We start from the raw sequence: 11,048 nt of genomic DNA on the forward strand, positions 1-11,048 counted from the left end.
GTTCTAAACACCATATCAACCAGGAGGCGAGTTTATGGAAAGGCGATTTGGTTATCGGTAATATTGGCCTTAATGGGATGTTTGGCTTGTGCATTTTAGGTAAGCCGTACAAGTAAGGTAATTGTGATTCTTTCGGCCTCAATTTGTTGCAGGTAGGATTATTGATTGAATTCTTCTTCAAGAGTCCTTCCAACTTCCTTAAAAGACGCTTCTAAGATGCATCTGTCAGGTTTTTCTGGGTACTGTCGATGATGAATTTCGTGGAATCACTTAAAAATGATATTATTTTGCTGATTTATTCGTCTTTGTTTAAGATGACTACACCGAGACTCTTGTCTGGTCGAAGTAGTATTACATAACGCTTTTACATTCTGGTCAACTCAATATTAATCATCCGAAAAAACCTACAGAAAAAAGTACGAAACTTTGACCTAGAGATTGGTTCACTTGGCTACTGACCACTAGGTTTGAAATTCAAATATCAAATATCTGCACGCAGCTTGGTTACCAAATTCCATTGCAAAAAATACCCTATGATATAAATTCGACGAACATATTTACACAGATTATGCAACAACAACAGCAAAAAACACATTTAAATACTAAATGCAATTAATTACCTTGATAATTGTCTTTCTCATCAGAATTGTTTAGTAACACTCCTTCTTTTTCTTCCACATTATCAATTATAAATAAAATAAAATTGCTTGCAATCTTATCTAATTCTTTTAATCTTGTTAATAATCGATTACCAGTGGCTTCCGCTTCCAATATACGACAAGATAGTAATTCTAAACTTTCCATATTGTTTTACTTAACGATGTATCCGTTTCATCGTCATCATCATCATCATCATTTTTCAATGCAGAAAGTATGATGAAATGTGAAGGGGAACATGATGAATTATTATTATTATTATTATTATTATTATTATTATTATTAGGAATGCAACTGTTCTCCTTATCATCTTTTAATGATGATTGATTATAATATTGTTGATGTACTGGGGATAAAGCGGAGGAGTTGGACATTTTAATTGGTAAATAATCAACTAGGGATTCAATGAGATTATTCCATGTACTGGCAAGATTAGTAAACTACGAAAAGAATTTTTGGAGAAAGGATAAAAATAAGAATGGGATTCTACGCATATTGAAACAATATCAATACGAAAAATAGAAGTTATTCTCAATTAAACCATTATAACAAAAATCACTTTACGGTTTACTATTATTTATTCTGGTCCCATAATCAACATGTAGTAATAACTGACCAGTTAGAACTATGATTTACTGGTTGAAAGATTCAATTCTCGATAACTGGATTAAGAGATTTGAACTTCATTATTAACAGATATGAAGTGTAGATTTTGCCATCACCTACCTCAGCTTACTATGCTGACTACCATAGGTTGTAAAAAAGTTAGATTGCACCCAGATCAATAAATAGCATCAGTTTAAGAAGTCGTTAGTTGTTGGTATGGGCCTTATAGAGTCAATGAATGAGAACCTTGAAGGGAATCGCCCAAATTTTGTTACTGCGATGGGTTTATTCTTTATATTCTGTCTAATTCGTAGCATAGTATTGCCTTACACCTTAGATCCCAGTTTTCATTTGTTGCTTATGGACTACATTATCCATGTTTAGATTTGTGTTAGCATTGATTTGAGTTTCTAAAGTAGTATGTTGATAAAATTATACAAAGACTTCCACATACATTAAAACCAAACATATTACTAACAGATGCACACTTTACGGCATTGGTTATAAGCTATCCTCGCACAATTCTCAGTATAGGTCAATTACAGCAACTACATTTCCCATGATAGTCTGGTCCCTGTTTAGTTACAAAAATAATGCACAGAAAAAAATGTTTTCTCAGCTTGTAGTAATTCGGAAATTATTCATATTGTACTAAAATAATTTCATTTATAAGAGTTATTTTGTTAGGGCTACAAAACTTATATTTGAAAGTAGGTACAACCATCATATGACTTCAGAACAACTTTAAAGTAACCTTTACAACCCGCATTTGTATGATTCATCTTGTTTTGATTTTTCTATGTATTTCCGATCTGTATTTTACAAATATACTGTTACACAGATTCTAACAAAAACAAACTGATACAAGTCAAAAGTTTAAGATTAGCTAATACTAAATTGATGAGACTGTCAATCCAATACAAACGAAGTGGTTAAAACACGTGTTGCATGCATTTAGTGATATTTAATTATGCATCTTTGGGTTGGTCGTAATAGGATTATAAAACTCTAATATGGCAAGAATAAAACTTGTCACAAATTCATTAGGACACTAATTACTGGCTGCAGTTATGTGAAATAAGTAGCCGATATTACCAAATTTAGATTTATGAAGACGTGATAATTATTAGCAATTAGTGAGCTAATGAGAAATTCAAAGAGTACCAGATTGTTAATGAGTTTATAGGTATCAATGCCAAGGTTGGACTTGATAGTTTCAAATAAATTTAGCATTGGGTAAAAACTTAATAATAAATATATTTTTGTTATATCTCAATGAGTAGAAAAATTGCAGTCCTGAAGTGGTTTACGCTAAGTGACGAAACGTCAGAAATACGATTTTTCTACTCATTGGGATATAAGAAGAATATATTTATCAATAAGGGTAACAGAGTTGTTTATACACACCACAGTTAGCAGACCCGCTATGGATTGGACTTCTTAAATTGATTGTACCAATATTTATGTGTTTAAATAAAAATAAGTAAAATAATTGATTTACTGTCCATAATAAACTAATTTCAAATTATATATTATATAGACATTTCACTATTATTATTATTAGCTTTATTCAACATTATATTTTTGGTACAATATAGAATTCTCAGCAGGAAGTATTTCAACAAGTTTCCGTTTCTCATTTGTTGATCGATCCTGACGATCAACATTGAGTGATTGCCAGTTAGATGTTAGCAGTTCGGGAATCGACATCTGAATAATGTATAGCAACCACGATGTCTCTGCTTGGGCTTTTTTTGCAAGTTGTACAACGGAAAGTTGTAAACTTTTCATAAACGCGCCTGAACAGGTTGTGAGATTAATAGACATAATGATGTGTTAAAATAAACAAACAAAAGGGGATAACTTATTGAAATATCTAGAGGGCAAAAACAGGTAGCCCAGACGTTCAAGTAGGCCGCTAATGATGATGAGTTGAAATAAACACAGTAGTATTAAAGATATACTAGACAACAAATGTCTTCACCTCAATTTTGAGCATCTTACTATTCTTCCTTTAGGTGTAATTCGTTTAATTATAATCGTTGAGTTCATTTTAATGTGCTTTTCTCACTTCTTGTAATTTTCTTGTCTGTATGTCAATTTTTTAGGTTTATAATATCAAGAATGAATTCGTTACAAACGGGAGCTGTGGTTTACTAGTCAAAGAACTTGATGAATGGGGTCAACGACTTGAATTCGGCCATATATATCAAGGTTTCGGCAATCAGGTAGGTAGTTACATGAAGAATTTAGTCCATAGACTAGTATACTAACATGTATGTGTTTAGCGATATGTATTATTTTATCTTATTTATTTGATTACTTTTGAGCTAATAAAGAAAGCTTTGGATAACATGTACAAAAACGTATTTATTTAAAATTTATATTAAAATTGAATAGTCTCATGGAGATAAGATGAATTACCAAATAAAACGTGATTCGAACTAATCGATTGGGAAAGCTTCAAATAGTTTCGCACTAAAATAAGTACTTAACAAATAAATCACATTACTGAAGGCTTTGGACTAAAAACGAGTTAAATGAGAGGTTGAATAGAGCTATTGTCCGAGCAAAGACTTTGTTCAGTAATATCTGTCAGATATATCCACTTAATTCCGATTTAAATAATCTCATTTCAATAACAGGTTTTTCAGAGAACCGTATTCCAACTACAGATTTTGTGTTTAACTTTAGGTATATTGATTATAATTGTACTACTTAACGAAGATCCAAACAAAACACGTTTTCACTGTCCTGGATAAAATGGTTAAGATGAATAATGTACATATCTTCAAAGTGGAAATACAAAATGTAGATTTTAATGTTACATCAATCACGTTTTGGGACACAACTTTTAGTTATCATACTCACATTGTAAATCTAGTGTCAAACTGATTGTCCAAAAAGTCTTAATTACAGACAAAGCAGAAACAATAAAAATTCCACTGTAAATGAATAATATTACATTCAAAACATAATTATACTTACTTCGTAATATTGGTTTTCAACATCATCAATCAGAAATGTAACACGTACTCGTTTCATGTATTCACGCCAGTACTGTCTTAATTCGGTACGAGCCTCAGTTAACCTAATGAGTATACGATCAAAAGTAATTATATGAAAGACATAATCAACTGGTAAGTCATACGCATCACTTGCATTAGCCCATGTCCCCGTTTTCGATGATGTATCACATTTTATTGTAGTATCTTCTTCTTGTATAGTTGTACATGACTGATTTGAATTTTTCCTAAGTAAATTTTCACGTATTTTCAAACCCTTTACTTCACAGTGAGAAACACGATGTAACCAATGATGACATTTTTTACGTAATTCGAGCATATTTTCACAACTATAAAATTGGTTTAAATGATAAGTTCTTGATTTTGGGTTGCAATAATGATCCTGTCGTTGATGATAGTTTTGATTAGTGCACTGATTCATGATGTTTTTCAATCCAGAGTATAGATGTTCAACTTCTTCAAAATATTCTTCAATATCCTTTAATTTGAATGGTAAAGATAAGGAATAGTTATTGCACATTATTTATAATTACGAGAAGTAAACACAGGAACTGAATTACCAAATAGAAGAAGTAATCCCGCTTCAAATAAAGAGATGTGAGAAGTAAGAAGCGAAAAAGATTGCGATAGTCGTATTAGATTAATAAGCAACAGCATTAAATCAAATCAAATAACAGACAATAATCCTGGAGTAAAGATTACAAATCCATTCTGTTAAGCTTCATAAGTAAATGAGATTAATTATACTCCCACAATAATCGGGGTATATTTTAGTACTCAATATTATTTAAAATGATAACCAGATAAAACAGTCAGAAAAATCAAAGAAATTAATGGTAAACAACAAGTGAATAATCTGCATATAAAATGAGGCCACTATTCTGTTACTTATTTGTTTTATGTTCTTTTATCTCACGATTAGACACACATAAAAGCAAACAAAATCAGTTTAAGGTTAGACTGGCCAATCATTCGTGACTTTACTTTTATTAACCATAAAATATCATTGGGTTATTGAGAAAATCCATGAATAATTAAAAATATGAGCGTAAGACTTATGTGTTTATGTTTAAGTGTTATCCTTATTATTTAAATGATTGTGCAATGAAGAAATATGATTAGTTATCTATGCCCGTTACAGAAAACAAATAAGAAGCATAAATGGATAAAGTTTGGTTGACATATATATAATACGTACTTGTGACAACTGAAGACAGAAATCTTTTCGAGTAGCATAATGCAAAATATGTTGTCGAACCTGATGAGAAATGTACGAGTAAATAAGTGCGGTATTCGTGTAATAACTTTTCAATAGTATTGGTTTAAAATGTCAAAAAACAGAAAATGGTATAAATTAGGCAGCCGTTGGATGTTAGAACATAGTTGGAGGTTTCATTATTTCAAAACCAACCCCCAAAGACAGAATTCTGCTCAAGTTTGAGGCTTTCTACGAAACGGTTTTAACTACTGGCTCAGGCTTCTGCGACTGATATTGTTAGAGTCAACATAATATAGTAGTATTAAAACGTCCTATAATGGCTTATTAAAAATTTATTCACGAGTATTACAGGTACAGACAAATACCAGTAACCACTTTTCAAATGGAACACCACTTTCAAGAACCAAAAGCCACAAACTTATTGTACTTCTAATCCACAACCACAAACGCTTCAAAATCACTACAGAAAGCAGTTGACCAGCTTACTTCTAATTAAAGGATCCATTATCAACACTCACTTTAAGTGATCCTAGACCAGTTTGATAGCAGACCGAAAAAATATGCAATAAACGAAGCGATAATATTGTGAGGAGATAGCAGGGGAAAGTTGTGTAATCGATTATCAAGAACAATATTTACTGAAATATCTCCATCAGTTTTGAAAAGTTCATTTCCGTTAAATGAAGAATTTAATAGGAAGCTATGGTAAAATAGCCACTGGTTCCAATTCTGAGGCATATCTGACAACTTTGAAAGCCACTAAATTGCACTATCCCTATGATCCCAACTTAGGAGCTATGATAGACTGATATCTCCAGTCCCATACAACTTTCATAATAAAGTCCCATATTATAGAATGAACAACTCTCCATTTTCTCCACTCAATTCCAGCCTACACAAGCAGCTTGTAATGTCGTGAAAAAAAACCCCAATCTAATCCGTATCTCTAACCATCAACTGTAAATCACAATCCTTATTCTTCACACAGGTTTAAAGCCCTCATTTAGCCCTAGTCAGTAGGTGGACATTCTTAATGCCCCTTTAGCGTCGCTCAAAGGTCATCCACAAATTATGGTCTCACCAGATACTTATTAAATTATTTATATAAATCACATCTCATTCCTCCATTTCCTTATTTTTCTCTTTAAAGTCAACTCAATATTCTTCTAAGTTCTACAGAACCTGTTTTAATATGGCTAATATTATGCAGACATCATTGAAACGTGTGTATAATTGCACTTCTAAAGAAACCTGGAATGATTTATGAGTTGTTTGCGAATAATTCCAAGAATAAGAGCATTGTTCAGGTATATTCAGCGTATTTTATACATTATATTTATCCGCTTAGCACCACGTGAAGACTACCTTGTTCAGTTTATCACAATGCTATGCAAAAGTTACCGTCAAATTTCGAATTTTTGATATACTCGAATCGGGTGCACTATCTCCAGGTCATGCCTATTTTTATTGCCCATAAGTTGAGAGTTTACAAGTCTGACTATGCCTTATATCATTATTTAAGATATTACACTCATCGTGAAAATGACAGTTGTATTGTTAATTGCATTTGTATGGGCTTTCAGAAGATCTGCCATATATAGCTGGGGGTCATCATTACTGCTTTACTATTTGAGAATCATTACAGTCTGAGTCGATATTTCACTGTGTGTCATATTTTCAACTATCTTCACAACCTGTAACTAGTTATTATTACTAATTTTATTCACGCTTTAAGTAATAGGCATCCAGTAGATAAAATGATCGGTATAAGGAAATGTATTCGATAGAGTGTTGTTCAACCGGACGAAAGATGCAGTAGATCCCGAACTCCGGGGCCAACAGGTTGTCGTATACCGACCAAATCGCGACACTACGGATCATTGTTGAACAATCAATCGAGTGGAACTCGTCACTATACATCAAATTCATTGACTATGAGAAAGCATTTGACAGTGTGGATAGGATAACCTTAGGGAACCTTCTTCGATACTATGATGTACCTGAGGAGATCACTACCATCATACTGATATCGTACGAAGAGCTACACTGCAAAGTTGTGCATGGAGGACAGCTGACAGACGCATTCCAAGTGAGGACCGGTGTCAGACATAGCTGTTTATTCTCATCCCTTCTATTCCTTCTGGTGGTTGACTGGATTATGAAGACCTCCATATCTGACAGGAAGCACGGAATACAATGGACAGGTTGGATGCAAGTAGACGATTTGGACTTCACAGATCATCTCCACCTTCTATCCCACACACACCAACAGACGCAGATGAAGACAATTAGTGTAGCAGCAGCCCCTGAATCAGTAGGCTTCAAAATACACAAGGGAAAAACTAAGGTCCTCAGATACGACACATTTATTTGTTTATTTGAACATAAATACTGATACAAGCGGGCACCAGATATATATGCGCCATACATACAACACATAGAACGCCAACCCAATCACACTTGATGGAGAAACTCTGGAAGAGGTGGAGACATTCACGTATCTGGGTAGCATCATCGATGAACGTGGAGGATCTGATGCAGACGTAAAGCCGAGGATCGGCAAAGCAGGGTCATCATTCCTACAGTTGAAGAACATATGGAACTTAAAACAACTGTCATCCGACGTCAAAGTCAGAATCTTCAATACGAACGTCAAGAGAGTTCTACTGTACGGAGCTGAAACTTGAAGAACTACTTTAGCAGTCACCAAAAATGTGTGAGTATTTATAAACAATTGTCTACGCAAGATACTCAATGTCCGTTGACCGGACATCATCAGCAACAGTTTACTGTGGAAGAGAACAAATCAGTTTACAGCTGAATAGGAAATTAGAAAAAGACGTTGGAGGTGGATAGGCCACATACTGAGGAAATCACGAAACCAGTCCCCAAGTCGCCTGATACGATCGAGGGTGGAGAAAGTGAGCTCTCCCTCTCGAAATACTCTCACATGGCCACGCGTATACAGCCACTTTCAGGGAAGTCCTACTCACTGCCTCTTCACCGTGTGACTGCTTACGAAATTGAGAAAACGAAAAGTGAATGTCCAATTCTTTAACCGGGTTGGTGGATATGGGAGATCCATCTAGGGGAGTTGCGAAACCCTGATTCCAAACTAATGGTGCACATTGGTTCCAGGATCCTGAGGGAACAAATGGAGTATGGATCTATTGTTTGTCACCGGCTACTATGAAACTGAATCTCTTGACGTTGCTCCACTGCCTTGTGGATTAGACCTTTAGGTCGAAGGCTCGGGGTGTGGCTATTTTAGGAAATCATCTGCTTCGGTTTAGGCACCCAAGTAGTATTCCAGCTCACACAAATCAAGTGACTTGTGTGGCGCATACGTATTCAGTGCCTCCTTGCACCAATGTCTGTGTTTAAATAAATAAATAATGCAAGACAATGGCTAACTTGGAATAGTGAAGGAGAACGGAAAAGAGAAAGACCTAAGAACACACTGTGTTGGCAATCGGAAGCAGACATCAAGAGTATTAATAGCGACTGGGAACAACTGAAAAAAATGGACCAGGACAGAATTCGATGGAGAATGTTGGTCGGCGGCCCATGCCCCTCTACAAGAGGTAACTGGCATAAGTAAGCAAATGTGACAGAAAAGAGCCACTATGAATCTTGATATAAAGCCAAATATTGACCAAACTTCTTCACGAAATACTTCCATGGAAATGATAATAATAATAATGAGTTTACTAATCTAGAAGGATTTAAAATAAAAAATTACTTACTATCCTGTTGGTAAGCCAGTCTTCAATGTCAAAATTAAGTTCGCCACCCAAGTCGTTTGTCAAATGTTGTTGATCTATGAAAGGAAGCAATTCTTCAGTTTTGTCGACGAAAATTAGTGGAATTTTACAGCCTTCACGAATTGAGTTTATTGTTTTCTCCAAGAAAAAGCTTTGCATAAAACCTTGAGGTTTGATAATAAATATTTGATGTAAGTTTCCTGGAAATTTTTCCTAAGTATTTAAGTGAGAAAAACTCGGATAATTACTAACATTTAGCCTGGCAACAATTGACTTGACAACTGTCCAATTACCAGTACGCCCATCAATAATGACAGTAAATTCTTGAACACATGTTAGCATTCTGCTTTTTTGAAGAATAATTACGAGAAACAACTTACGCTGATAATGAAGAAAAATACTGCATAAGAAAAATGTATGAATCGTCACCTAATCCATCTAAACCGCGATCTTGGAAAATTATAAGGGAGCGGAATTCCTTATCATGACCACCTGTAGTTAAAGAATATACCCAAAACAACGTGATATTACCTGTGAATATAGCGTACCTCCTTAAGAGTATTTCCCTTATATCTTTAGCTAAAATCAGTGGGTGTCCATTGCTTGAAATTGATTGGTTGTCTGTCATCCTTGTACTTTCATCCAACTCAAGGTACTCCCAAGTGCCACTAAATAATCTCTGTAAATTTTCGAGAGAACCATCAAAAATCTAACATATTACGTCAGCCTACTAGGAAGTTTGATATAAAGAAGAATTGGACGAAAAAGGTCAGACAATATACCTAAGCATAAACCCCTGAAAACTGTTAGAGCGAAATCTGTTTAGGCATTTTAATAATAAAATTTTAGAATGGAGAGTAGGGAGTGCGAAATACGAACTATACTTTTTATCAATATTTCATCAGTAAACTCGTGAAATTAATCCTACATATATATTTCGAAAGTCGGTCAGATAGTAAATTTAATTAGTTCGTCAACTTTTACGACCTAAGTGATAAACTAAACAATCCCAACTGTATGTTGTGATAGTTATATCATATTTGAATGCTTCTTTTTACGTATCGTCATCAAACTATCTAACGACAGGAATTATTTTTAATACTTTGGAATTTAGAGCTACATATGCATGTTTTTCTTCGAGTATTAATGTACACAGACGTACCGTCTTGCTCCATAATTTGAAAACTCTGTTGGAGGTAACGACACATTTAAGAGTACCGCTTCAAAATCTCAGAATGTTAGAATCCGAAACATCCATTATTTGTTTAGAAAGATTTTATGCACCGGTTGATTTCTTTTAATTCTCTTCTTCGGTTTTGGTGCGGTTTTACGAATTTATTATTGGTCAATGGGTGGTAGTCTAGCCACTTGACTTCACTGATTCTAGTCACTTTGGTGGTTATTTGTATATTTGTATATTTTGTAATTCAAATGAGTTCATTTGTCCCAGAGCAGTATGGTTTCTGAACACCTGCAGCTATTATATTTCCAAGTAGGAGGTAGGTTGCAATGTAAAAAGCATTTAAGTGATAATTCAAGTGTTAGAAGTAAATTGTTCCAAGAAATAAATAGTTTATGCAGACAATGTGAAAAGACCAAATTTTAAGGGTGAAAGTGAAAGCGGAGATGATAATAAGCGAGATAGGGGGAGTTATTGACATGTGATAATGATAACAGTATCCACATTTCAAGGCCTGAATCATGCATAGCTGGTTTAAGCGAAGATGGCAATCCATAGATGATAATCCGTTTGCCGAATGTTCTATTGAAGCTATA

General features: G+C 34.2%; 2 protein-coding genes across 3 annotated transcripts in view; both read right to left on the reverse strand.

Moving 5' to 3' along the window:
* Smp_165920.1 (dbl related) overlaps positions 1 to 5,913 on the reverse strand; it is a gene marked incomplete at its 3' end in the record, with an annotated part of 33,419 nt that extends 27,506 nt beyond the window's left edge. Inside the window, exons 1-3 of one of the 2 annotated variants that reach the window (XM_018793516.1) lie at positions 5,488 to 5,913; positions 4,252 to 4,767; positions 953 to 1,097 (exon numbers count right to left, since the gene is read on the reverse strand). In XM_018793516.1, coding sequence (XP_018648021.1) covers positions 953 to 1,097; positions 4,252 to 4,710 — 604 coding nt within the window. In that variant the 5' untranslated portion in view covers positions 4,711 to 4,767; positions 5,488 to 5,913. Of the gene's footprint in view, positions 1 to 620; positions 663 to 952; positions 1,098 to 4,251; positions 4,768 to 5,487 lie in introns of those variants that run through there. The other variant, XM_018793517.1, reaches the window with a different exon arrangement.
* Positions 5,914 to 7,860: 1,947 nt separating this feature from the next.
* Smp_081140 (dbl related) lies at positions 7,861 to 10,496 on the reverse strand. Its single transcript, XM_018793518.1, has 6 exons — positions 10,435 to 10,496; positions 9,804 to 9,951; positions 9,653 to 9,764; positions 9,525 to 9,615; positions 9,255 to 9,485; positions 7,861 to 8,087 (listed from the first exon to the last, which is right to left on the reverse strand). Exons 2-6 carry the CDS (start codon positions 9,898 to 9,900, stop codon positions 8,082 to 8,084), a joined length of 537 nt encoding a protein of 178 aa, XP_018648022.1. The 5' UTR covers positions 9,901 to 9,951; positions 10,435 to 10,496; the 3' UTR covers positions 7,861 to 8,081.
* Between the last annotated feature and the right edge of the window lie 552 nt (positions 10,497 to 11,048).

This window comes from Schistosoma mansoni, chromosome 1 (genome assembly GCF_000237925.1).
Source record: "Schistosoma mansoni strain Puerto Rico chromosome 1, complete genome".
NCBI lineage: Eukaryota > Metazoa > Platyhelminthes > Trematoda > Strigeidida > Schistosomatidae > Schistosoma > Schistosoma mansoni.